Below are 27,138 nucleotides of genomic sequence, written 5' to 3' on the forward strand. Positions count from 1 at the left end.
TGTCTGTGTCTTCTGGGTGTCTCTGAACTTCAACCTGTACTGTTCAGTGGTTAAGCCAAACCCATCTATTAGGACACTCTTCAGGACTTTGTAATTGTTTGCATCCTCATGTCTGACAGTGAGGAGCTTATCTCTCCCTTTCTCTGAAAAGGAGTACCATAAGATTGCTGCCCACTGTTCCTCAGGAACCTGCTGTACCATGCAGGCTCTCTCAAGAGCAGTTATCCACTTGTGGATGTCATCCCCTTCCTTGTAGGGGGGCACAATCTTTGTCAGGTTTCTACTATCATAGGACCTGGGTTTCTCTTTAGGAATATTGCTGCCACCAGTGGCATCTAAGCCACACAATTTTTGCTCTCTTGCCAAGGTAAGTCTAGCTTGAGCCAAGGTAAGTTTAGCTTGAGCCAGGGCTACCTCCTCCCTCTCTATTTGGAGTTTGACAGCCCTCATTCTGGCCCTATGCTCAGTCTTCTGAGAGGCAGTCATACCTCTCTCAGATACTCTTGAGGCACTAGAAATATGAGAGTCCCCTGAGGGAGATCTCACTCTTCTGTTGCCTGTGAGAATGCTATAGGGTCTGGGGAGGTGCTGGCCCTCTCCATTCCCCAGTAGGTTTAAGTTGGCCTGGCTAAGCCTGGCAACTCCAACCTGGCTACCCTCCTGATCCTGGTCTTCTGTGTCCTCAACCTCTGAGTCCTCATCCCCCTCTTCTCCTTCTTCTCCTTCTTCCTCCTGAGGGGTACCAGTTACAGGTGGGTTCTCTCCATTTCCTGACCCTAGGGGAATTCCCTTCGCCCTTTCTAAGTCATCCTGTTCTAGAATGGCTATCAGGATTGGACAGGTGGGGCTTCTGCCCCTTTTTAACCCTCTTGATTTGCACAAGGCAATCAAGTCCTTTCGGGTTAGTTTGTCATAGCTGGAAGTTGCCTGGGTAAGGTCAACTGTCACAGGAGTAGACCCTGAGGCTTTTCCTGTGTCAGACATGACTCTAGTGTGGTGTAAGTGATGCACCTACCTACACTAAGTGTTTTCCTACTGTACCTTACTAGTGAGTTGTAGCCAGGGTGTGCTAATCCCTTTAATCTACAACTACTAAGTTCAGTAGAACTTAATATGCTAAGCTTTTTATTTATATGTACCTAGAGGTACTTGATGTGATCTTTCAATTTGATAAAAGATTGCAATGGTAAAACAACAGCAAGCTCAAATCCGCACCGCTGCCACCAATGTGAGAAGTTGGCCTGATAGGTGATGTTTCCAATTCTGGAACCACCTATTATCAGACCAAACAATCCCTTATGGTGTCTGGTTGTAAGTCAACCTTATTAGACAAGCTATCCTAGGGGTAGCATGGACTAAGCAGCCTAAAGGCTTAACTTAAGAGGTCGCCAGTGGCATCTAAGCCACACAATTTTTTCTCTCTTGCCAAGGCAAGTTTAGCTTGAGCTAAGGTAAGTCTAGCTTGACTCAGGGCTACCTCCTCTCTCTCTATTTGGAGTTTGACAGCCCTCATTCTAGCCCTATGCTCAGCTTTCTGAGAAGCAGTCATGCCTCTCTCTGATTCTCTGGAGGCACTAGAAATATGAGAGTCCCCTGAGGGAGATCTCACTCTTCTGTTGCCTTGGAGAATCCCATGGTGGGTTCTGGGGAGGTGCTGGCCCTCTCCATTCCCCAGTAGGTCCAAGTTGGCCTGGCTAAGCCTGGCAACTGGAACCTGGCTACCCCTCTGATCCTGATCTTCTAAGTCCTCAACTTCTGAGTCCTCCTCCTCCTCTTCTTCTTCCTCATCTTCCTCCTGAGGGGGGTCAGTTACAGGGGGGTTCCCTCCATTTCCTGTTTCTAGGGAAGCTTCCTTTGCCCTTTCTAAGTCATCCTGCTCTAGGATTTCTACCAGGATTTGGCAGGTGGGGCTTCTGCCCCTTTTTAACCCTCTTGCTTTGCACAAGGCAATCAAGTCTCTGCGGGTTAGTTTGTCATATCCAAAAGTTGCCTGGGTAAGGTCAACTGTCACAGGAGTAGACCCTGAGGCTTTTCCTGTGTCAGACATGGCTGCTAGTGAGGTGTAAGTGGTGCACTTACCTACACTAAGTGTTTTCCTACTGTACCTTGCTAGTGAGTTGTAGTCAGGGTGTGCTAATCCCTTTAATCTACAACTACTAAGTTCAGTAGAACTTAATATGCTAAGCTTTTGATTTATATGTACCTAAAGGTACTTGATGTGATCTTTCAATTTGATACAATGATTGCAATGGTAAAACAACAGCAAGCTCAAATCCGCACCGCTGCTCACCAATGTGAGAAGTTGGCCTGATAGGTGATGTTTCCAATTCTGGAACCACCTGTTATCAGACCAAACAATCCCTTATGGTGTCTGGTTGTAAGTCAACCTTATTAGACAAGCTATCCTAGGGGTAGCATGGACTAAGCAGCCTAAAGGCTTAACTTAAGAGGTCGTGTTAAGCGAGCTGTTTTACCACATACAGTCCTGTAGTACCAAATGAAAGGACATCACACAAGTATATATTATAAAAATATATGTATTTATTACTAAAAACAATCCCCAGCATTCTTTATGAATAAAGGGGCACAAGCGTTAAATCAAAAGCACTGTTTAAACATACAAAGTTGCACAATTATGGATGAGGGCGGGTGGCCACTCAAACCATATACTAAACAAGTGGTATAAGAGATGCCACTCGAGCAGTGGTTAGGCCTAGGGCCTAGAGAATCGCTGGGAGCAGTCTGGACAAGCAATGCTGAAGTCGGGAATGGCCCTCGGGATTCGGGAGATGTGCGGAAAGCGCACGCATGCACCAATGTTAACCAATGGTGCGTAAAAGTTGTAAAGTTAAAGTTAAAGGACACTTCCGCTGAACCTAGAGGAACAAAACTTAACACACAGACCCTAGAGGTGTGCACCAGTGTGGGAACACCGGCGGAGCAAAGTTACCTCACCCACAGGAAGTGGGTGCACAGGGTCGAAGTGGCGTCGGGTTCTGACACGCAGGCTCTTGGTGCTTGAAGCTGAAAGGGCTGCAGGCGGGTTAAAGATGAAGTGTCCGGTGGAGTCCAAGGGTGGACTCAAGTCGAAGGGTACCTGAAAGCAGAGGGGACAGAGTCTGGGTCACTCAGCAGTGACCAGGGTGGAACCAGGACGGAACCAGGCAATGTCGGGCGCAATCAGGTGGTCGTCGAGGAGCTTCTCTCCGCTGTCACGTGGGCTCTGGGGCATCTGCGACGTCCAGGAGCAGGTCACGATCTGTCCCACGCAGGCTCTCACCGTCGGTGCAGTCGGCTTCAAGTTTGGAGCAAACAAGCCTTGGCAAGAGCAATCCACGCGGGATCGGAAGATTGCTTCTCACTCGGACCAGGAAGGTCAGAGTCGGGGCTCCTTTTCAGGGGAGCTGGTGTGGATCTGGAGCAACCAGATTCACGAGACTTCTTAGTAGTTTCGTCGGCACAGGGACCACTAGCCAGCTGGCAAGTGACCGGGCCAACGCGTTGAGCCAAATAGAGCAGAAGGGCCCCACGCAGCACTCGTCGAGTGTGGAGGGCTGAACTTCGGCTCAGGAGTAGCGCAGGGTGGGGGCTTCTCAAACCCCGGTGCACAGCTTCGAGGGTCACTCGTGGGCTGCACGGTCAGCGTCTCTTGGTCAATTCAAGATGGCGTGCCCCACGCTTCCGGTCGCCTCCACGGGTCTCAGCTCTGCAGGGACTGTGGATCGGACTGTAAGAAGGCAGGCAGGCTTAATCTCGTCGATCTCAGTTGCTCGAGTTCCGGCGGGAACTGCAACTAAGTAGACGTCGAGGGCTGGATGGTGCCTGCTGCTGCAGGGTGGTCACTCCTTGACCACAAGGGAGATTCTTCGGGCTTCCACGTTGAGATGGAGGGCGAAGGGTCCAGAATTTCGTTTCAAATGTTTCTTCCAGGAAATCTGATGTGCATTGGCACTGCTCCCACTCTTATTCGAATCTGGGGGGCGTGATTACCTGCTAGGTCCCCCCCTATGGGTGGGACCCAGGAAGTGGGTGGATACACCCCCTTCCTTTGATCCAGGCCGCCCTGGCACGAGGGCTGGAGTGCCCCAGAACCGGTTTGGCCGGATTATGCAAGGGGCAGCCTTGTGCGCCCCCAGCAGTGTCTGGTTTCTTTCAAACCTCCCTGCTACAATCCACTATCTCCTGTCTGGAGGGCGGTGACACCCTCCTGTGACAGGAAACCCTTTGTCCAGGACCCATTTGGTTGAGTTTCGGTCAACTGCAGGGGTCCAGACATTTGTCTGTGGCAGAGGCATCCATTTTGTGGATCTAAGGTCTTTGGAGAAATTAACCGCATTTAGTTAAAGCAACATGTCTTACCCCTCTAGAGGGGTGGAATGCCATCCCCGTCGCCAGACCTGGCGAGGGGATGGTATTCCAAATCGTATGACACCTTACACGACATGTTTTGATAAAGCCAAACCAAAGTTGCTATTTAACCGCGAGGATTATAAGGCACTTAAGAGTATATGGTATGGCATTATCCTGAAACAGCTTAGGGAGTTGTTCCCGACAGCTGCAGACAGGCTCAGCTCATGCTAGAGCTCCATCTCACATAAAACCACGCACTCTGCCTCCAGGATTGATGAGGCCTTCCATAGGAGTGACTCACAGGTTTACATGTGTCCAGATATAGGTTTAGATATAGGTATACTATATCTAAGCAAGGGGTGTTTACACCACCTTACCCCAGCTGAGTGATCAGCCAGTTGTGTCAATTTAAGAACCAGCCAGGGGTGGCAAAAGATATGCTGCAGCCCCTGGTAGGCCTTGGTGGCCCCTATGCCCTGGGCACCTATGGTGCATTATACAGGGGCTGACAAGGAGTCCATTTCCAATTGTGGTATGTACCTAGGGTACATGGAATCCATTTTACAGAGAGAGCAGATGGCCTGGGGCCCTGATTAGCAGGGAACCAGGTCAACTAAGTCAAAAAACCAGCTAAACACAGGCAAAAAATCTGGGGTAACCATAGTCAGGTAGCCACCTTCCTACAGTCCCCCAGGCTGAGCTTGGACCCCCTGGTTGCTCTTGGTCCCCCAGGCTGTGCTTGGTCCCCCAGGCTGTGCTTGGTCCCCCTGGTTGTTCTTGGTCCCCCTGGCTGTGCTTGGTACCCCTGGCTGTGCTTGGTCCCCCTGGTTGCTGTTGGTCCCCCAGGCTGTGCTTGGTCCCCCAGGCTGTGCTTGGTCCTCCTGATTGCTCTTGGTCCCCCAGGCTGTGCTTGGTCCCCCAGGCTGTGCTTGGTCCCCCTGGTTGCTCTTGGTCCCCCAGGCTGTGCTTGGTCCCCCTGGTTGCTCTTGGTCCCCCAGGCTGTGCTTGGTCCCCCAGGCTGTGCTTGGTCCCCCAGCTGTGCTTGGTCCCCCTGGTTGCTCTTGGTCCCCCAGGCTGTGCTTGGTCCCCCAGGCTGTGCTTGGTCCCCCTGGTTGCTCTTGGTCCCCCAGGCTTGTGCTTGGTCCCCCAGGCTGTGCTTGGTCCCCCTGGTTGCTCTTGGTCCCCCAGGCTTGTGCTTTGTCCCCCAGGCTGTGCTTGGTCCCCCAGGCTGTGCTTGGTCCCCCTGGTTGCTCTTGGTCCCCCAGGCTTGTGCTTGGTCCCCCAGGCTGTGCTTGGTCCCCCAGGCTGTGCTTGGTCCCCCTGGTTGCTCTTGGTCCCCCAGGCTGTGCTTTGTCCCCCAGGCTGTGCTTGGTCCCCCAGGCTGTGCTTGGTCCCCCTGGCTGTGCTTGGTCCCCCTGGTTGCTCTTGGTCCCCCAGGCTGTGCTTGGTCCCCCAGGCTGTGCTTGGTCCCCCAGGCTGTGCTTGGCCCCCCTGGTTGCTCTTGATCCCCCAGGCTGTGCTTGGTCCCCCAGGCTGTGCTTGGTCCCCCTGGTTGCTCTTGGTCCCCCAGGCTGTGCTTGGTCCCCAGGCTGTGCTTGGTCCCCCTGGTTGCTCTTGGTCCCACTGGCTGTGCTTGGTACCCCTGGCTGTGCTTGGTCCCCCTGTGTGAGAAGTTGGCCTGATAGGTGATGTTTCCTGTGAGAAGTTGGCCTGGTAGGGGATGTTTCCAATTCTGGAACCACCTACTACCTGACCAAACAATCCCCTTATGGTGTCTGGTTGTAAGTCAACCTTATTAGACAAGCTATCCTAGGGGTAGCATGGACTAAGCAGCCTAAAGGCTTAACTTAAGAGGTCGTGTTAAGCGAGCTGTTTTACCACATACAATCCTGTAATACCAAATGAAAGGACACCACACAAGTATATATTATAAAAATATATGTGTTTATTACTAAAAACAATCCCCAGTATTCTTTATGAATAAAGGGGCACAAGCGTTAAATCAAAAGCACTGTTTAAACATACAAGTTGCACAATTATGGATGAGGGCGGGTGGCCACTCAAACCATATACTAAACAAGTGGTATAAGAGAGGCCACTCGAACAGTGGTTAGGCCTAGGGCCTAGGGAATCGCTGGGAGCAGTCGGGACAAGCAATGCTGAAGTCGGGAATGGCCCTCGGGATTCGGGAGATGTGCGGAAAGCGCACGCATGCACCAATGTTAACCAATGGTGCGTAAAAGTCAAAGAGTTAAAGTTTAAGGACACTTCCGCTGAACCTAGAGGAACAAAACTTAACACACAGACCCTAGAGGTGTGCACCAGTGTGGGAACACCGGCGGAGCAAAGTTACCTCACCCACAGGAAGTGGGTGCACAGGGTCGAAGTGGTGTCGGGTTTTGACACGCAGGCTCTTGGTGCTTGGAGCTGAAAGGGCTGCAGGCAGGGTGAAGACGAAGTGTCCGGTGGAGTCCAAGGGTGGACTCAAGTTGTAGAGTATCTGAAAGCAGAGGGGACAGAGTCTGGGTCACTCAGCAGTGACCAGGGTGGAACCAGGACGGAACCAGGCAATGTCGGGCACAATCAGGTGGTCGTCGAGGAGCTTCTCTCCGCTGTCACGTGGGCTCTGGGGCATCTGCGACGTCCAGGAGCAGGTCACAATCTGTCCCACGCAGGCTCTCACCGTCGGTGCAGTCGGCTTCAAGTTTGGAGCAAACAAGCCTTGGTAAGAGCAATCCACGCAGGATCGGAAGATTGCTTCTCACTCGGACCAGGAAGGTCAGAGTCGGGGCTCCTTTTCAGGGGAGCTGGTGTGGATCTGGAGCAACCAGATTCACGAGTCTTCTTAGGTAGTTCGTCGGCACAGGGACCACAAGCCAGCTGGCAAGTGACCGGGCCAACACGTTGAGCCAAATCGTGCCAAAGGGCCCCACGCAGCACTCGTCGAGTGTGGAGGGCTGAACTTCGGCTCAGGAGTAGCTCAGGGTGGGGGCTTCTCAAACCCCGGTGCACAGCTTCGAGGGTCACTCGTGGGCTGCACGGTCAGCGTCTCGTGGTCACTTCAAGATGGCGTGCCCCACGCTTCCGGTCGCCTCCACGGGTCTCAGCTTTGCAGGGACTGTGGATCGGGCCGTTAGAAGCTGGGCAGGCTTGATCTCGTCGATCTCAGTCGCTCGAGTTCCGGCGGGAACTGCAACTAAGTAGACGTCGAGGGCTGGATGGTGCCTGCAGCTGCAGGGTGGTCACTCCTTGACCACAAGGGAGATTCTTCGGGCTTCCACGTTGAGATGGAGGGCGAAGGGTCCAGAATATCGTTTCAAATGTTTCTTCCAGGAAATCTGATGTGCATTGATACTGCTCCCACTCTTATTCGAATCTGGTGGGCGTGATTACCTGCTAGGTCCCCTCCTATGGGTGGGACCCAGGAAGTGGGTGGATACACCCCCTTCCTTTGATCCAGGCCGCCCTGGCACGAGGGCTGGAGTGCCCCAGAACCGGTTTGGCCGGATTATGCAAGGGGCAGCCTTGTGCGCCCCAGGCAGTGTCTGGTTTCTTTCAAACCTCCCTGCTACAATACACTATCTCCTGTCTGGAGGGCGGTGACACCCTCCTGTGACAGGAAACCCTTTGTCCAGGCCCCATTTGGGCGAGTTTCGGTCAGCTGCAGGGGTCCAGACATCCATTTTGTGGATCTAAGGTCTTTGGAGAAATTAACCGCATTTAAGTAAAGCAACATGTCCTACCCCTCTAGAGGGGTGGAATGCTATCCCCGTCGCCAGAACTGGCGAGGGGATAGTATTCCAAATCGTATGACACCTTACACGACATGTTTTGATAAAGCCAAACCAGAGTTGCTATTTAACCGCGAGGATTATAAGGCACTTAAGAGTATATGGTATGGCATTATCCTGAAACAGCTTAGGGAGTTGTTCCCGACAGCTGCAGACAGGCTCAGCTCATGCTAGAGCTCCATCTCACATTAAACCACGCACTCTGCCTCCAGGATTGATGAGGCCTTCCATAGGAGTGGCTCACAGGTTTATATGTGTCCAGATATAGGTTTAGATATAGGTATACTATATCTAAGTAAGGGGTGATTACACCACCTTACCCCAGCTGAGTGATCAGCCAGTTGTGTCAATTTAAGAACCAGCCAGGGGTGGCAAAAGATATGCTGCAGCCCCTGGTAGGCCTTGGTGGCCCCTATGCCCTGGACACCTATAGTGCATTATACAGGGGCTGACAAGGAGTCCATTTCCAATTGTGGTATGTACCTAGTGTAGGAGAGTAGGGTCTGCTATCCTATGGTCACCCCAAATTTTTGCTTTTTGCTTCACTGGTTTTCGACTACTGAGGCTGTGGGCCTGCTGATCAGACCCCCAGCCTGCTGTTCTCTCACTAAATTAATGACACATGTGCTATAGGCACATACCAATTGGAAATGGACTCCTTGTCAGCCCCTGTAGAATGCACTATAGGTGCACAGGGCACAGGAGCCACTAAGGCCTACCAGGGGCTGCAGCATACCTTTTGCCACCCCTGGCTGGTTCTTAAATTGACACAACTGGCTGATCACTCAGCTGGGGTAAGGTGGTGTACACACCCCTTGCTTAGATATAGTATACCTATGTCTAAACCTATATCTGGACACATGTAAACCTGTGAGCCACTCCTATAGACAGGCCTCACCAATCCTGGAGGCTGGGTGCATGGTTTTTATGTGAGATGGAGCTCTAGCATGAGCTGAGCCTGTCTACAGCCGTCGGGAACAAATCCCTAAGCTGTTTCAGGATAATGCCATACCATATACTATTAAGTGCCTTATAATCCTCGCGGTTATTTAGCAACTCTGGTTTGGCTTTATCAAAACATGTCGTGTAAGGTGTCATACGCTTTGGAATACCATCCCCTCGCCAGTTCTGGCGACGGGGATGGCATTCCACCCCTCTAGAGGGGTAAGACATGTTACTTCACTTTAATGCGGTTGATTTCTCCAAAGGCCTTAAGATCCACAAAATGGATGCCTCTGCCACAGACAAATGTCTGGACCCCTGGAGCTGACCGAAACCCAGTCAAGGGGGTCCTGGACAAAGGGTTTCCTGTCACAGGAGGGTGTCACCGCCCTCCAGACAGGAGATAGTGTATTGTAGCAGGGAGGTTTGAAAGAAACCAGACACTGCCTGGGGCGCACAAGGCTGCCCCTTGCATAATCCGGCCAAACCGGTTCTGGGGCACTCCAGCCCTCGTGCCAGGGCGGCCTGGATCAAAGGAAGGGGGTGTATCCACCCACTTCCTGGGTCCCACCCATAGGAGGGGACCTAGCAGGTAATCACGCCCCCCAGATTGGAATAAGAGTGGGAGCAGTGCCAATGCACATCAGATTTCCTGGAAGAAACATTTGAAACGATATTCTGGACCCTTCGCCCTCCATCTCAACGTGGAAGCCCGAAGAATCTCCCTTGTGGTCAAGGAGTGACCACCCTGCAGCAGCAGGCACCATCCAGCCCTCGACGTCTACTTAGTTGCAGTTCCCGCCGGAACTCGAGCGACTGAGATCGACAAGATCAAGCCTGCCCAGCTTCTAACAGCCCGATCCACAGTCCATGCAAAGCTGAGACCCGTGGAGGCGACCGGAAGCGTGGGGCACGCCATCTTGAAGTGACCACGAGACGCTGACCGTGCAGCCCACGAGTGACCCTCGAAGCTGTACACCGGGGTTTGAGAAGCCCCCACCCTGAGCTACTCCTGAGCCGAAGTTCAGCCCTCCACACTCGACGAGTGCTGCGTGGGGCCCTTTGGCACGATTTGGCTCAACGCGTTGGCCCGGTCACTTGCCAGCTGGCTTGTGGTCCCTGTGCCGACGAACTACCAAAGAAGACTCGTGAATCTGGTTGCTCCGGATCCACACCAGCTCCCCTGAAAAGGAGCCCCGACTCTGACCTTCCTGGTCCGAGTGAGAAGCAATCTTCCGATCCTGCGTGGATTGCTCTTACCAAGGCTTGTTTGCTCCAAACCTGAAGCCGACTGCACCGACGGTGAGAGCCTGCGTGGGACAGATCGTGACCTGCTCCTGGACGTCGCAGATGCCCCAGAGCCCACGTGACAGCGGAGAGAAGCTCCTCGACGACCACCTGATTGCGCCCGACATTGCCTGGTTCCGTCCTGGTTCCACACTGGTCACTGCTGAGTGACCCAGACTCTGTCCCCTCTGCTTTCAGGTACTCTACACCTTGAGTCCACCCTTGGACTCCACCGGACACTTCGTCTTCACCCTGCCTGCAGCCCTTTCAGCTTCAAGCACCAAGAGCCTGCGTGTCAAAACCCGACGCCACTTCGACCCTGTGCACCCACTTCCTGTGGGTGAGGTAACTTTGCTCCGCCGGTGTTCCCACACTGGTGCACACCTCTAGGGTCTGTGTGTTAAGTTTTGTTCCTCTAGGTTCAGCGGAAGTGTCCTTAAACTTTAACTCTTTGACTTTTACGCACCATTGGTTAACATTGGTGCATGCGTGCGCTTTCCGCACACCTCCCGAATCCCGAGGGCCATTCCCGACTTCAGCATTGCTTGTCCTGACTGCTCCCAGCGATTCCCTAGGCCCTAGGCCTAACCACTGTTCGAGTGGCCTCTCTTATACCACTTGTTTAGTATATGGTTTGAGTGGCCCCCCGCCCTCATCCATAATTGTGCAACTTGTATGTTTAAACAGTGCTTTTTGATTTAACGCTTGTGCCCCTTTATTCATAAAGAATACTGGGGATTGTTTTTAGTAATAAACACATATATTTTTATAATATATACTTGTGTGGTGTCCTTTCATTTGGTATTACAGGATTGTATGTGGTAAAACAGCTCGCTTAACACGACCTCTTAAGTTAAGCCTTTAGGCTGCTTAGTCCATGCTACCCCTAGGATAGCTTGTCTAATAAGGTTGACTTACAACCAGACACCATAAGGGATTGTTTGGTCAGGTAGTAGGTGGTTCCAGAATTGGAAACATCCCCTACCAGGCCAACTTCTCACATTGGTGGCAGCGGTGGGATTTGAGCTTGCTGTTGTTTTACCATTGCAATCTTTATATCAAATTGAAAGATCACATCAAGTACCTCTAGGTACATATAAAATCAAAAGCTTAGCATATTAAGTTCTACTGAACTTAGTAGTTGTAGGTTGAAGGGAGTAGCACACCCCTGACTACAACTCACTAGCAAGGTCCAGTAGGAAAACACTTAGTGTAGGTAAGTGCACCACTTACACCTCACTAGTAACCATGTCTGACACAGGAAAGGCCTCAGGGTCTAGTCCTGTGACAGTTGACCCTACCCAGGTGTGAGAAGTTGGCCTGGTAGGGGATGTTTCCAATTCTGGAACCACCTACTACCTGACCAAACAATCCCCTTATGGTGTCTGGTTGTAAGTCAACCTTATTAGACAAGCTATCCTAGTGGTAGCATGGACTAAGCAGCCTAAAGGCTTAACTTAAGAGGTCGTGTTAAGCGAGCTGTTTTACCACATACAATCCTGTAATACCAAATGAAAGGACACCACACAAGTATATATTATAAAAATATATGTGTTTATTACTAAAAACAATCCCCAGTATTCTTTATGAATAAAGGGGCACAAGCGTTAAATCAAAAGCACTGTTTAAACATACAAAGTTGCACAATTATGGATGAGGGCAGGGGGCCACTCAAACCATATACTAAACAAGTGGTATAAGAGAGGCCACTCGAACAGTGGTTAGGCCTAGGGCCTAGGGAATCGCTGGGAGCAGTCAGGACAAGCAATGCTGAAGTCGGGAATGGCCCTCGGGATTCGGGAGATGTGCGGAAAGCGCACGCATGCACCAATGTTAACCAATGGTGCGTAAAAGTCAAATAGTTAAAGTTTAAGGACACTTCCGCTGAACCTAGAGGAACAAAACTTAACACACAGACCCTAGAGGTGTGCACCAGTGTGGGAACACCGGCGGAGCAAAGTTACCTCACCCACAGGAAGTGGGTGCACAGGGTCGAAGTGGCGTCGGGTTTTGACACGCAGGCTCTTGGTGCTTGAAGCTGAAAGGGCTGCAGGCAGGGTGAAGACGAAGTGTCCGGTGGAGTCCAAGGGTGGACTCAAGTTGTAGAGTACCTGAAAGCAGAGGGGACAGAGTCTGGGTCACTCAGCAGTGACCAGGGTGGAACCAGGACGGAACCAGGCAATGTCGGGCGCAATCAGGTGGTCGTCGAGGCGCTTCTCTTCGCTGTCACGTGGGCTCTGGGGCATCTGCGACGTCCAGGAGCAGGTCACGATCTGTCCCACGCAGGCTCTCACCGTCGGTGCAGTCGGCTTCCGGTTTGGAGCAAACAAGCCTTGGTAAGAGCAATCCACGCGGGATTGGAAGATGGCGTCTCACTCGGACCAGGAAGGTCAGAGTCGGGGCTCCCTTTCAGGGGAGCTGGTGTGGATCTGGAGCAACCAGAATCACGAGTCTTCTTTTGTAGTTCGTCGGCACAGGGACCACAAGCCAGCTGGCAAGTGACCGGGCCAACGCGTTGAGCCAAATCGTGCCAAAGGGCCCCACGCAGCACTCGTCGAGTGTGGAGGGCTGAACTTCGGCTCAGGAGTAGCTCAGGGTGGGGGCTTCTCAAACCCCGGTGTACAGCTTCGAGGGTCACTCGTGGGCTGCACGGTCAGCGTCTCGTGGTCACTTCAAGATGGCGTGCCCCACGCTTCCGGTCGCCTCCACGGGTCTCAGCTTTGCAGGGACTGTGGATCGGGCTGTTAGAAGCTGGGCAGGCTTGATCTCGTCGATCTCAGTCGCTCGAGTTCCGGCGGGAACTGCAACTAAGTAGACGTCGAGGGCTGGATGGTGCCTGCTGCTGCAGGGTGGTCACTCCTTGACCACAAGGGAGATTCTTCGGGCTTCCACGTTGAGATGGAGGGCGAAGGGTCCAGAATATCGTTTCAAATGTTTCTTCCAGGAAATCTGATGTGCATTGGCACTGCTCCCACTCTTATTCGAATCTGGTGGGCGTGATTACCTGCTAGGTCCCCTCCTATGGGTGGGACCCAGGAAGTGGGTGGATACACCCCCTTCCTTTGATCCAGGCCGCCCTGGCACGAGGGCTGGAGTGCCCCAGAACCGGTTTGGCCGGATTATGCAAGGGGCAGCCTTGTGCGCCCCAGGCAGTGTCTGGTTTCTTTCAAACCTCCCTGCTACAATACACTATCTCCTGTCTGGAGGGCGGTGACACCCTCCTGTGACAGGAAACCCTTTGTCCAGGACCCCCTTGACTGGGTTTCGGTCAGCTCCAGGGGTCCAGACATTTGTCTGTGGCAGAGGCATCCATTTTGTGGATCTTAAGGCCTTTGGAGAAATCAACCGCATTAAAGCGAAGTAACATGTCTTACCCCTCTAGAGGGGTGGAATGCCATCCCCGTCGCCAGAACTGGCGAGGGGATGGTATTCCAAAGCGTATGACACCTTACACGACATGTTTTGATAAAGCCAAACCAGAGTTGCTAAATAACCACGAGGATTATAAGGCACTTAATAGTATATGGTATGGCATTATCCTGAAACAGCTTAGGGATTTGTTCCCGACGGCTGCAGACAGGCTCAGCTCATGCTAGAGCTCCATCTCACATAAAAACCATGCACCCAGCCTCCAGGATTGGTGAGGCCTGTCTATAGGAGTGGCTCACAGGTTTACATGTGTCCAGATATAGGTTTAGACATAGGTATACTATATCTAAGCAAGGGGTGTGTACACCACCTTACCCCAGCTGAGTGATCAGCCAGTTGTGTCAATTTAAGAACCAGCCAGGGGTGGCAAAAGATATGCTGCAGCCCCTGGTAGGCCTTAGTGGCTCCTGTGCCCTGTGCACCTATAGTGCATTCTACAGGGGCTGACAAGGAGTCCATTTCCAATTGGTATGTACCTAGGGTACATGGAATCCATTTTACAGAGAGAGCAGATGGCCTGGGGCCCTGATTAGCAGGGAACCAGGTCAACTAAGTCAAAAAACCAGCTAAACACAGGCAAAAAATCTGGGGTAACTATAGTCAGGTAGCCACCTTCCTACATAACCCCCCCCCAAACGAAAGGAGATAAGGCTATCCTTGGCCAGGTAAGCCTATATTGCCTGAGTGGCCATATAAGGAAGTACCTGCACTAGCATGGGTACCCCCTGTCTCATGGTCCACTAAGCAGTCCCTCACCCTTTGGGTATTAGAGGGTCTCCACCATAGGGAATCACTACCTTGGGTGTGTTTATGCAAAGTTAAAGGCTGGTTTGGATATGGAGTATTGAAGTGAGGCTCTACTAATTTAGGGCTTAGCTTCCTCCAATTATCTTCCACCATGTGTGCCTTTCTTTCTTTAACTGAGTTGCACTGTGCTCTCAGGGTCAACCTCTGGCTACCTAAAGCTGGAGGCTGGGCCCCTCTGTTTGGCTTGCTGGAGGGACAGTTCAGGTTTGGGCCCTTTGGGTCCCAGGTTTGGCTGTGCCCAACAGAATCCATCTGGGGGAGGTCCCTAACTGTTTTTAAGGGGGCTCCCTCAGGAGTTTTTAAAGTTTTCACCTTACTAGGGCTACTAGTTTTGGTGCACCTAATCTTTTGATGGGGGTGCTTTATTTGACAGGGGGCCCTCTGGGTCTCACTGTCCTTCTTGTCCTCTGCAGCCCTGGGCTGGCTAAGGCAAGGGAGAGAGGGGCAGGTTACCTGCTCCAGACTGGGTCCCACCTGAGAAGGGTCCACTGACATCAGAGGTTCTGTCAGGCTAGGCCCAACCACCTCTGGGGCAGTTCCTTCATCAGGGGTAAGATCAGTTCCCTGAGGAGGCTGATCCTGTCCTAAAGTCTGGTGAGGGGGAGATTTCTCTTCCTCCTCCATGCTCTCAGTTTGTGTGGAGTTATCCATCATTTCAGGTTTCACAACACACGTGTCAGTTTGAGTTTGGGCTGTGGCCATCACAGCCCCACCAACCTTTTCAGGAGGAGACTCAGTTTGGGTTTCTGCTGTTATCATAACAGCTTTGCTATTCTGTTCAGGAAGAGCTTTTGCTAAAGATGGGGCAGGGAGTATCTCCGCCCTACCAACCTTTTCAGGAGGGACATCTTGAATTGGGGCTGTAGCCATTACAGCCCCACTAACCTTTCCATTGGAATTTACCATTCTAGAATGGATTTCCTGTTCAACCCCAGCCCAGGCTGAGATTTCTAAATCATTACCCAGTAGACAGTCTACAGGCAAGTTTGGGGACACTGCCACTCTCTTTGGGCCAGTGACACCTCCCCAGCTGAGACTTACTACTGCCATGGGATGATTTGTTTGGATGCCATCAATGTTTATTACCTGGTATGTGGCACCAGGTAAAAGTTGCTTAGAGGGGACTATGCCATCAGCCACCATGGTGATGCTAGCCCCTGTGTCTCTAAAAGCTTCAACTCTTAAACCATTGATGATGGGTTCTTGTCTATACTTGCTCAAAGTATTTGGGCAAGCAGAGAAGTTGGCAAACCCCATGCCAGCCTCATAAACAAGATCATTGGGTGATGGGGACCTGGATAGGCCAGGGTCCACCTGATTTCCAAAAGTAAACCCACCCAGATTCCTGGGTGTGCTTCCACTTCCTGGGGGATTACTGCTGACAGTAACAGGAGGTGTTGAAGCTGGCTTTGGAGGTATATTTTCTTTATTGTTATTCTTGGGACAACAGCTGTCTGTTTTGTAATGCCCCACCTGTTTACAGGGATAACAATAGGGTTTTTTCTCAGTTGAAGAAGTGTCTTGGGACCCACCCCCATCCTTGGAGTTTTGGGGCCCTGGGGAAGTCTTTTCTTTACTTTTATCCCCACCCTTATCTTGAGGCTTGGTAGACTCCTTCTTCTGGTTACTGTCCTGATTCTTAGGCCTAATCCTGGTTCTGACCCATTTGTCTGCCTTCTTTCCCAATTCTTGGGGAGAGGTCAGATCAGAGTCTACCAGGTGCTGGTGTAAGAGCTGGTTCTGACAATTACTTAGGATCTGCTCCCTCATAATCAAATTATACAATCCTGTAAAGTCATGTACTTTGCTGCCATGTAGCCAACCCTCCAGAGCCTTAGTAGCACAATCTACAAAATCAGTCCAGTCCTGAGTCTGTGTCTTCTGGGTGTCTCTGAACTTGAACCTGTACTGTTCAGTGGTTAAGCCAAACCCATCTATCAGAACACTCTTCAGGACTTTGTAATTGTTTGCATCCTCATGTCTGACAGTGAGGAGCTTGTCCCTCCCTTTCTCTGAAAAGGAGTACCATAAGATTGCTGCCCACTGTTCCTCAGGAACCTGCTGTACCATGCAGGCTCTCTCAAGAGCAGTCATCCATTTGTGGATGTCATCCCCTTCTTTGAAGGGGGGCACAATCTTTGTCAGGTTTCTACTATCATAGGACCTGGGTTTCTCTTTAGGAATATTGCTGCCACCAGTGGCATCTAAGCCACACAATTTCTGCTCTCTTGCCAAGGCAAGTTTAGCTTGAGCCAAGGCTACCTCCTCCCTCTCTATCTGGAGTTTGACAGCCCTCATTCTGGCCCTATGTTCTAGCTTTTGAGAAGCACCCATGCTTCTCTGTGATTCTCTGGAGGCACTAGAAAGATGAGAGTCTCCTGAGGGAGATCTCACTCTTCTGTTGCCTGGGGGAATCATATGTTGGGTTCTGGGGAGGTGCTGGCCCTCTCCATTCCCCAGTAGGTCCAAGTTGGCCTGGCTAAGCCTACCAACTGGAACCTGGCTACCCTGATCCTGTACTTCTAAGTCCCCAGCATCTGAGTCCTCATCCAAGTCATCATCATCCTCCTCTTCAGGGGGATCAACTGCAGGGGGGTTCCCTCCAGTTCCTGTATCTAGGGAAGCTGCTTTTGCCCTCTCTAAGTCATCCTGTTCTAGGAGTTCTATCAGGGTCAGGCAGGTGGGGCTTCTGCCCCTTTTTAACCCTCTTGCTTTGCACAAGACAATCAAGTCTCTGCGGGTTAGTTTGTCATATCCAGAAGTTGCCTGGGTAGGGTCAACTGTCACAGGACTAGACCCTGAGGCCTTTCCTGTGTCGGACATGGTTACTAGTGAGGTGTAAGTGGTGCACTTACCTACACTAAGTGTTTTCCTACTGGACCTTGCTAGTGAGTTGTAGTCAGGGGTGTGCTACTCCCTTCAACCTACAACTACTAAGTTCAGTAGAACTTAATATGCTAAGCTTTTGATTTTATATGTACCTAGAGGTACTTGATGTGATCTTTCAATTTGATATAAAGATTGCAATGGTAAAACAACAGCAAGCTCAAATCCGCACCGCTGCTCACCAATGTGAGAAGTTGGCCTGGTAGGGGATGTTTCCAATTCTGGAACCACCTACTACCTGACCAAACAATCCCCTTATGGTGTCTGGTTGTAAGTCAACCTTATTAGACAAGCTATCCTAGTGGTAGCATGGACTAAGCAGCCTAAAGGCTTAACTTAAGAGGTCGTGTTAAGCGAGCTGTTTTACCACATACAATCCTGTAATACCAAATGAAAGGACACCACACAAGTATATATTATAAAAATATATGTGTTTATTACTAAAAACAATCCCCAGTATTCTTTATGAATAAAGGGGCACAAGCGTTAAATCAAAAGCACTGTTTAAACATACAAAGTTGCACAATTATGGATGAGGGCAGGGGGCCACTCAAACCATATACTAAACAAGTGGTATAAGAGAGGCCACTCGAACAGTGGTTAGGCCTAGGGCCTAGGGAATCGCTGGGAGCAGTCAGGACAAGCAATGCTGAAGTCGGGAATGGCCCTCGGGATTCGGGAGATGTGCGGAAAGCGCACGCATGCACCAATGTTAACCAATGGTGCGTAAAAGTCAAATAGTTAAAGTTTAAGGACACTTCCGCTGAACCTAGAGGAACAAAACTTAACACACAGACCCTAGAGGTGTGCACCAGTGTGGGAACACCGGCGGAGCAAAGTTACCTCACCCACAGGAAGTGGGTGCACAGGGTCGAAGTGGCGTCGGGTTTTGACACGCAGGCTCTTGGTGCTTGAAGCTGAAAGGGCTGCAGGCAGGGTGAAGACGAAGTGTCCGGTGGAGTCCAAGGGTGGACTCAAGTTGTAGAGTACCTGAAAGCAGAGGGGACAGAGTCTGGGTCACTCAGCAGTGACCAGGGTGGAACCAGGACGGAACCAGGCAATGTCGGGCGCAATCAGGTGGTCATCGAGGCGCTTCTCTTCGCTGTCACGTGGGCTCTGGGGCATCTGCGACGTCCAGGAGCAGGTCACGATCTGTCCCACGCAGGCTCTCACCGTCGGTGCAGTCGGCTTCCGGTTTGGAGCAAACAAGCCTTGGTAAGAGCAATCCACGCGGGATTGGAAGATGGCGTCTCACTCGGACCAGGAAGGTCAGAGTCGGGGCTCCCTTTCAGGGGAGCTGGTGTGGATCTGGAGCAACCAGAATCACGAGTCTTCTTTTGTAGTTCGTCGGCACAGGGACCACAAGCCAGCTGGCAAGTGACCGGGCCAACGCGTTGAGCCAAATCGTGCCAAAGGGCCCCACGCAGCACTCGTCGAGTGTGGAGGGCTGAACTTCGGCTCAGGAGTAGCTCAGGGTGGGGGCTTCTCAAACCCCGGTGTACAGCTTCGAGGGTCACTCGTGGGCTGCACGGTCAGCGTCTCGTGGTCACTTCAAGATGGCGTGCCCCACGCTTCCGGTCGCCTCCACGGGTCTCAGCTTTGCAGGGACTGTGGATCGGGCTGTTAGAAGCTGGGCAGGCTTGATCTCGTCGATCTCAGTCGCTCGAGTTCCGGCGGGAACTGCAACTAAGTAGACGTCGAGGGCTGGATGGTGCCTGCTGCTGCAGGGTGGTCACTCCTTGACCACAAGGGAGATTCTTCGGGCTTCCACGTTGAGATGGAGGGCGAAGGGTCCAGAATATCGTTTCAAATGTTTCTTCCAGGAAATCTGATGTGCATTGGCACTGCTCCCACTCTTATTCGAATCTGGTGGGCGTGATTACCTGCTAGGTCCCCTCCTATGGGTGGGACCCAGGAAGTGGGTGGATACACCCCCTTCCTTTGATCCAGGCCGCCCTGGCACGAGGGCTGGAGTGCCCCAGAACCGGTTTGGCCGGATTATGCAAGGGGCAGCCTTGTGCGCCCCAGGCAGTGTCTGGTTTCTTTCAAACCTCCCTGCTACAATACACTATCTCCTGTCTGGAGGGCGGTGACACCCTCCTGTGACAGGAAACCCTTTGTCCAGGACCCCCTTGACTGGGTTTCGGTCAGCTCCAGGGGTCCAGACATTTGTCTGTGGCAGAGGCATCCATTTTGTGGATCTTAAGGCCTTTGGAGAAATCAACCGCATTAAAGCGAAGTAACATGTCTTACCCCTCTAGAGGGGTGGAATGCCATCCCCGTCGCCAGAACTGGCGAGGGGATGGTATTCCAAAGCGTATGACACCTTACACGACATGTTTTGATAAAGCCAAACCAGAGTTGCTAAATAACCACGAGGATTATAAGGCACTTAATAGTATATGGTATGGCATTATCCTGAAACAGCTTAGGGATTTGTTCCCGACGGCTGCAGACAGGCTCAGCTCATGCTAGAGCTCCATCTCACATAAAAACCATGCACCCAGCCTCCAGGATTGGTGAGGCCTGTCTATAGGAGTGGCTCACAGGTTTACATGTGTCCAGATATAGGTTTAGACATAGGTATACTATATCTAAGCAAGGGGTGTGTACACCACCTTACCCCAGCTGAGTGATCAGCCAGTTGTGTCAATTTAAGAACCAGCCAGGGGTGGCAAAAGATATGCTGCAGCCCCTGGTAGGCCTTAGTGGCTCCTGTGCCCTGTGCACCTATAGTGCATTCTACAGGGGCTGACAAGGAGTCCATTTCCAATTGGTATGTACCTAGGGTACATGGAATCCATTTTACAGAGAGAGCAGATGGCCTGGGGCCCTGATTAGCAGGGAACCAGGTCAACTAAGTCAAAAAACCAGCTAAACACAGGCAAAAAATCTGGGGTAACTATAGTCAGGTAGCCACCTTCCTACACCAGGCAACTTTTGGATATGACAAACTAACCCGCAGAGACTTGATTGCCTTGTGCAAAGCAAGAGGGTTAAAAAGGGGCAGAAGCCCCACCTGCCTAATCCTGGTAGAAATCCTAGAACAGGATGACTTAGAGAAGGCAAAAGCAGCTTCCCTAGATACAGGAACTGGAGGGAACCCCCCTGCAGTTGATCCCCTTGAAGAGGAGGATGATGATGACTTGGATGAGGACTCAGATGTTGAGGACTTAGGAGTACAGGATCAGGGTAGCCAGGTTCCAGTTGGTAGGCTTAGCCAGGCCAACTTGGACCTACTGGGGAATGGAGAGGGCCAGCACCTCCCCAGAACCCAACATATGATTCCCCCAGGCAACAGAAGAGTGAGATCTCCCTCAGGGGACTCTCATCTTTCTAGTGCCTCCAGAGAATCAGAGAGAGGCATGAGTGCTTCTCAGAAAGCTGAGCATAGGGCTAGAATGAGGGCTGTCAGACTCCAGATAGAGAGAGAGGAGGTAGCCCTGAGTCAAGCTAAGCTTACCTTAGCTCAAGCTAAACTTGCCTTGGCAAGAGAGCAGAAATTAAGTGGCTTAGATGTCACTGGTGGCAGCAATTTTCCAAGAGAAAAAGACAGGGCCTATGATAATAGAAACCTGACCAAAATTGTGCCCCCCTTTAAAGAAGGGGATGACATCCACAAATGGATGACTGCTCTTGAGAGAGCCTGCATGGTACAGCAGGTTCCTGAGAATCAGTGGGCTGCAATTTTGTGGTACTCCTTTTCTGAGAAAGGGAGGGACAGGCTCCTCACAGTTAGACCTGAGGATGCCAAAAACTACTCTGTTTTGAAGAGTGCTCTCATTGAAGGGTATGGCCTAACCACTGAGCAATACAGGTTGTTGTTCAGAGACACCCAGAAAGCACAGACTCAAGACTGGACTGATTTTGTGGAGTGTGCCACTAAGGCTTTGGAGGGTTGGTTACAGGGAAGTAAAGTTTCAGACTATACAGGATTGTACAATCTTATGATGAGAGAACAGATCCTTAATAACTGTACAAACCAGCTGTTGCATCAATACCTTATTGACTCTGATCTGACCTCTCCCCAAGAATTGGGAAAGAAGGCAGACAAATGGGTCAGAACAAGGATTAAGCAGAAACCCCAGAACCAAGGTGGTGACCAGAAGAAAACAGACCAGAAGGGTGGTAATCAGAATCAGAAAGATAAAGAAAAAGACCAGAAGTCTTCAGGCCCCCAAACTAATAGTAAGGAGGGTGGTTCCCAAACTGGTAACAAGAAGAAGAAGAACAAAGGTCCAAAGACACCTTGGTGCAATACCTGCAAATCAGTTTCACACTGGGGCAGTGAGTGCACCAAGGCAAATCCAGTTCCCACCACTACAGCTCCTAAAGCAACTGCAACCCCAAGTACAGTAAGCAGTGGTGGAACACAGTCCAAGGGTGTAGCTGGGTTGACCCTGGGTATTGAAGTAGGATCTGGCCTAGTCAGAGTCCCTACACAGGCAGTTCTCCTGTATGATGTGGACATTGAGTTGCCCACTGCAGTAAGCCCCACTAACCTGGGCAAATACAGGCAGACTCCCTTAATAAATGAGAAACTGGCTCAAGCTTACAGGGACACATGTGCTAGTGTCACCATGGTGACCCCTGGCTTTGTGGACCCTGGACAGATTGTACTAGGAGAGAGCTACCTAGTAACCAATGCAAGCAACTCCACTACCTCCCATAGTGTGGCAGTTGTGAACTTCTCCTGGGGAGGGGTTGATGGCCTAAAGAAAGTTGTGGTGAGTGCAGACCTACCAGTAGACTGTCTGTTAGGCAATGACCTTGAAAGCTCAGCATGGTCAGAAGTGGAGTACAGGACTCATGCAGAAATGCTAGGGATTTCAGAGCATGTCCTTGCCATGACAAGGGCTCAGGCTAAGAAGTGCCTTCCTGAACCAGTGGTGGATCTTGAGACAATAGACCAGCCACAACCCAAGAGAAGGAGCAAGAGAGGAAAGGCCTCGCCTTCCACCTTGCCCCAGGTTGAGGATCAGCTTTCAGAGGAAACTGATTCTGCAGCCCAAGAGGAGACTGTCTCTGAGGAGCTTGAACCTGACCAGGTTGAGTTTCTGGGGACAGGGGGACCCTCAAGGGCAGACCTGAGGCAGGCTCAATTAGATTGCCCTTCCCTTGAACCCCTCAGACAGCAGGCTGCTGCTGAGGCTGCTGGGGATGCCCAAGGTACCCATACTGTGTATTGGGATGAGGGACTCCTTTACTCAGAGGCTAGAACCCCCAAGCCTGGCATGACCAGGAGGTTGGTGATACCTCTGCAGTTTAGGGGATTCCTCCTTACCTTGGCCCATGATATTCCCCTTGCAGGACACTTAGGCCAGAACAAGACGTGGGACAGGCTTGTTCCACACTTTCACTGGCCTCACATGTCAGAGGATGTCAAGGAGTTTTGTCGCTCCTGTGTCACTTGCCAAGCCAGTGGTAAGTCAGGTGGCACAACAAAGGCCCCCCTAATACCACTACCTGTGGTGGGGGTCCCCTTTGAGAGAGTTGGAATTGATATTGTGGGTCCAATGGACCCCCAAACAGCATCTGGGAACAGATTCATACTGGTGGTAGTGGATCATGCCACCAGGTACCCAGAGGCTATTCCCCTAAGGACCACCACAGCACCTGTGGTGGCAAAAGCCCTCATTGCAGTTTTCTCCAGAGTGGGCTTTCCTAAGGAGGTACTATCAGATAGAGGGACAAATTTTATGTCCAGCTATCTAAAAGCAATGTGGAAGGAATGTGGAGTAAACTATAAGTTTACCACCTGTAGGAGAGTAGGGTCTGCTATCCTATGGTCACCCCAAATTTTTGCTTTTTGCTTCACTGGTTTTCGACTACTGAGGCTGTGGGCCTGCTGATCAGACCCCCAGCCTGCTGTTCTCTCACTAAATTAATGACACATGTGCTATAGGCACATACCAATTGGAAATGGACTCCTTGTCAGCCCCTGTAGAATGCACTATAGGTGCACAGGGCACAGGAGCCACTAAGGCCTACCAGGGGCTGCAGCATATCTTTTGCCACCCCTGGCTGGTTCTTAAATTGACACAACTGGCTGATCACTCAGCTGGGGTAAGGTGGTGTACACACCCCTTGCTTAGATATAGTATACCTATGTCTAAAACTATATCTGGACACATGTAAACCTGTGAGCCACTCCTATAGACAGGCCTCACCAATCCTGGAGGCTGGGTGCATGGTTTTTATGTGAGATGGAGCTCTAGCATGAGCTGAGCCTGTCTGCAGCCGTCGGGAACAAATCCCTAAGCTGTTTCAGGATAATGCCATACCATATACTATTAAGTGCCTTATAATCCTCGCGGTTATTTAGCAACTCTGGTTTGGCTTTATCAAAACATGTCGTGTAAGGTGTCATACGCTTTGGAATACCATCCCCTCGCCAGTTCTGGCGACGGGGATGGCATTCCACCCCTCTAGAGGGGTAAGACATGTTACTTCACTTTAATGCGGTTGATTTCTCCAAAGGCCTTAAGATCCACAAAATGGATGCCTCTGCCACAGACAAATGTCTGGACCCCTGGAGCTGACCGAAACCCAGTCAAGGGGGTCCTGGACAAAGGGTTTCCTGTCACAGGAGGGTGTCACCGCCCTCCAGACAGGAGATAGTGTATTGTAGCAGGGAGGTTTGAAAGAAACCAGACACTGCCTGGGGCGCACAAGGCTGCCCCTTGCATAATCCGGCCAAACCGGTTCTGGGGCACTCCAGCCCTCGTGCCAGGGCGGCCTGGATCAAAGGAAGGGGGTGTATCCACCCACTTCCTGGGTCCCACCCATAGGAGGGGACCTAGCAGGTAATCACGCCCACCAGATTCGAATAAGAGTGGGAGCAGTGCCAATGCACATCAGATTTCCTGGAAGAAACATTTGAAACGATATTCTGGACCCTTCGCCCTCCATCTCAACGTGGAAGCCCGAAGAATCTCCCTTGTGGTCAAGGAGTGACCACCCTGCAGCAGCAGGCACCATCCAGCCCTCGACGTCTACTTAGTTGCAGTTCCCGCCGGAACTCGAGCGACTGAGATCGACGAGATCAAGCCTGCCCAGCTTCTAACAGCCCGATCCACAGTCCCTGCAAAGCTGAGACCCGTGGAGGCGACCGGAAGCGTGGGGCACGCCATCTTGAAGTGACCACGAGACGCTGACCGTGCAGCCCACGAGTGACCCTCGAAGCTGTACACCGGGGTTTGAGAAGCCCCCACCCTGAGCTACTCCTGAGCCGAAGTTCAGCCCTCCACACTCGACGAGTGCTGCGTGGGGCCCTTTGGCACGATTTGGCTCAACGCGTTGGCCCGGTCACTTGCCAGCTGGCTTGTGGTCCCTGTGCCGACGAACTACAAAAGAAGACTCGTGATTCTGGTTGCTCCAGATCCACACCAGCTCCCCTGAAAGGGAGCCCCGACTCTGACCTTCCTGGTCCGAGTGAGACGCCATCTTCCAATCCCGCGTGGATTGCTCTTACCAAGGCTTGTTTGCTCCAAACCGGAAGCCGACTGCACCGACGGTGAGAGCCTGCGTGGGACAGATCGTGACCTGCTCCTGGACGTCGCAGATGCCCCAGAGCCCACGTGACAGCGAAGAGAAGCGCCTCGACGACCACCTGATTGCGCCCGACATTGCCTGGTTCCGTCCTGGTTCCACCCTGGTCACTGCTGAGTGACCCAGACTCTGTCCCCTCTGCTTTCAGGTACTCTACAACTTGAGTCCACCCTTGGACTCCACCGGACACTTCGTCTTCACCCTGCCTGCAGCCCTTTCAGCTTCAAGCACCAAGAGCCTGCGTGTCAAAACCCGACGCCACTTCGACCCTGTGCACCCACTTCCTGTGGGTGAGGTAACTTTGCTCCGCCGGTGTTCCCACACTGGTGCACACCTCTAGGGTCTGTGTGTTAAGTTTTGTTCCTCTAGGTTCAGCGGAAGTGTCCTTAAACTTTAACTATTCGACTTTTACGCACCATTGGTTAACATTGGTGCATGCGTGCGCTTTCCGCACATCTCCCGAATCCCGAGGGCCATTCCCGACTTCAGCATTGCTTGTCCTGACTGCTCCCAGCGATTCCCTAGGCCCTAGGCCTAACCACTGTTCGAGTGGCCTCTCTTATACCACTTGTTTAGTATATGGTTTGAGTGGCCCCCTGCCCTCATCCATAATTGTGCAACTTTGTATGTTTAAACAGTGCTTTTGATTTAACGCTTGTGCCCCTTTATTCATAAAGAATACTGGGGATTGTTTTTAGTAATAAACACATATATTTTTATAATATATACTTGTGTGGTGTCCTTTCATTTGGTATTACAGGATTGTATGTGGTAAAACAGCTCGCTTAACACGACCTCTTAAGTTAAGCCTTTAGGCTGCTTAGTCCATGCTACCCCTAGGATAGCTTGTCTAATAAGGTTGACTTACAACCAGACACCATAAGGGGATTGTTTGGTCAGGTAGTAGGTGGTTCCAGAATTGGAAACATCCCCTACCAGGCCAACTTCTCACATTGGTGAGCAGCGGTGCGGATTTGAGCTTGCTGTTGTTTTACCATTGCAATCTTTATATCAAATTGAAAGATCACATCAAGTACCTCTAGGTACATATAAAATCAAAAGCTTAGCATATTAAGTTCTACTGAACTTAGTAGTTGTAGGTTGAAGGGAGTAGCACACCCCTGACTACAACTCACTAACAAGGTCCAGTAGGAAAACACTTAGTGTAGGTAAGTGCACCACTTACACCTCACTAGTAACCATGTCTGACACAGGAAAGGCCTCAGGGTCTAGTCCTGTGACAGTTGACCCTACCCAGGCAACTTTTGGATATGACAAACTAACCCGCAGAGACTTGATTGCCTTGTGCAAAGCAAGAGGGTTAAAAAGGGGCAGAAGCCCCACCTGCCTAATCCTGGTAGAAATCCTAGAACAGGATGACTTAGAGAAGGCAAAAGCAGCTTCCCTAGATACAGGAACTGGAGGGAACCCCCCTGTAGTTGATCCCCCTGAAGTGGAGGATGATGATGACTTGGATGAGGACTCAGATGGTGGGGACTCACAAGTACAGGATCAGGGTAGCCAGGTTCCAGTTGGTAGGCTTAGCCAGGCCAACTTGGACCTACTGGGGAATGGAGAGGGCCAGCACCTCCCCAGAACCCAACATGTGATTCTCCCAGGCAACAGAAGAGTGAGATCTCCCTCAGGAGACTCTCATCTTTCTAGTGCCTCCAGAGAATCAGAGAGAGGCATGAGTGCTTCTCAGAAAGCTGAGCATAGGGCTAGAATGAGGGCTGTCAGACTCCAGATAGAGAGAGAGGAGGTAGCCCTGAGTCAAGCTAAGCTTACCTTAGCTCAGGCTAAACTTGCCTTGGCAAGAGAGCAGAAATTAAGTGGCTTAGATGTCACTGGTGGCAGCAATTTTCCAAGAGAAAAAGACAGGGCCTATGACAATAGAAACCTGACCAAGATTGTGCCCCCCTTTAAAGAAGGGGATGACATCCACAAATGGATGACTGCTCTTGAGAGAGCCTGCATGGTACAGCAGGTTCCTGAGAACCAGTGGGCTGCAATTTTGTGGTACTCCTTTTCTGAGAAAGGGAGAGACAGGCTCCTCACAGTTAGACCTGAGGATGCCAAAAACTACTCTGTTTTG

General features: G+C 51.3%; 1 protein-coding gene across 1 annotated transcript in view; it reads left to right on the forward strand.

Annotated features, from left to right (window-relative positions):
- Positions 1–11,618: 11,618 nt before the first annotated feature.
- The window catches only part of LOC144806177 (uncharacterized), a 161,336-nt gene continuing 145,816 nt past the window's right edge, over positions 11,619–27,138 (forward strand). Inside the window, exons 1-2 of the mRNA XM_078672599.1 lie at positions 11,619–11,675; positions 20,426–21,847. Of these exons, the coding sequence (XP_078528725.1) occupies positions 11,619–11,675; positions 20,426–21,847 (1,479 nt within the window). The remainder of the gene's footprint in view (positions 11,676–20,425; positions 21,848–27,138) is intronic.

The sequence above is a fragment of the Lissotriton helveticus genome (genome assembly GCF_964261635.1).
Source record: "Lissotriton helveticus chromosome 1_1 unlocalized genomic scaffold, aLisHel1.1 SUPER_1_unloc_51, whole genome shotgun sequence".
Classification (NCBI taxonomy): Eukaryota; Metazoa; Chordata; class Amphibia; order Caudata; family Salamandridae; genus Lissotriton; species Lissotriton helveticus.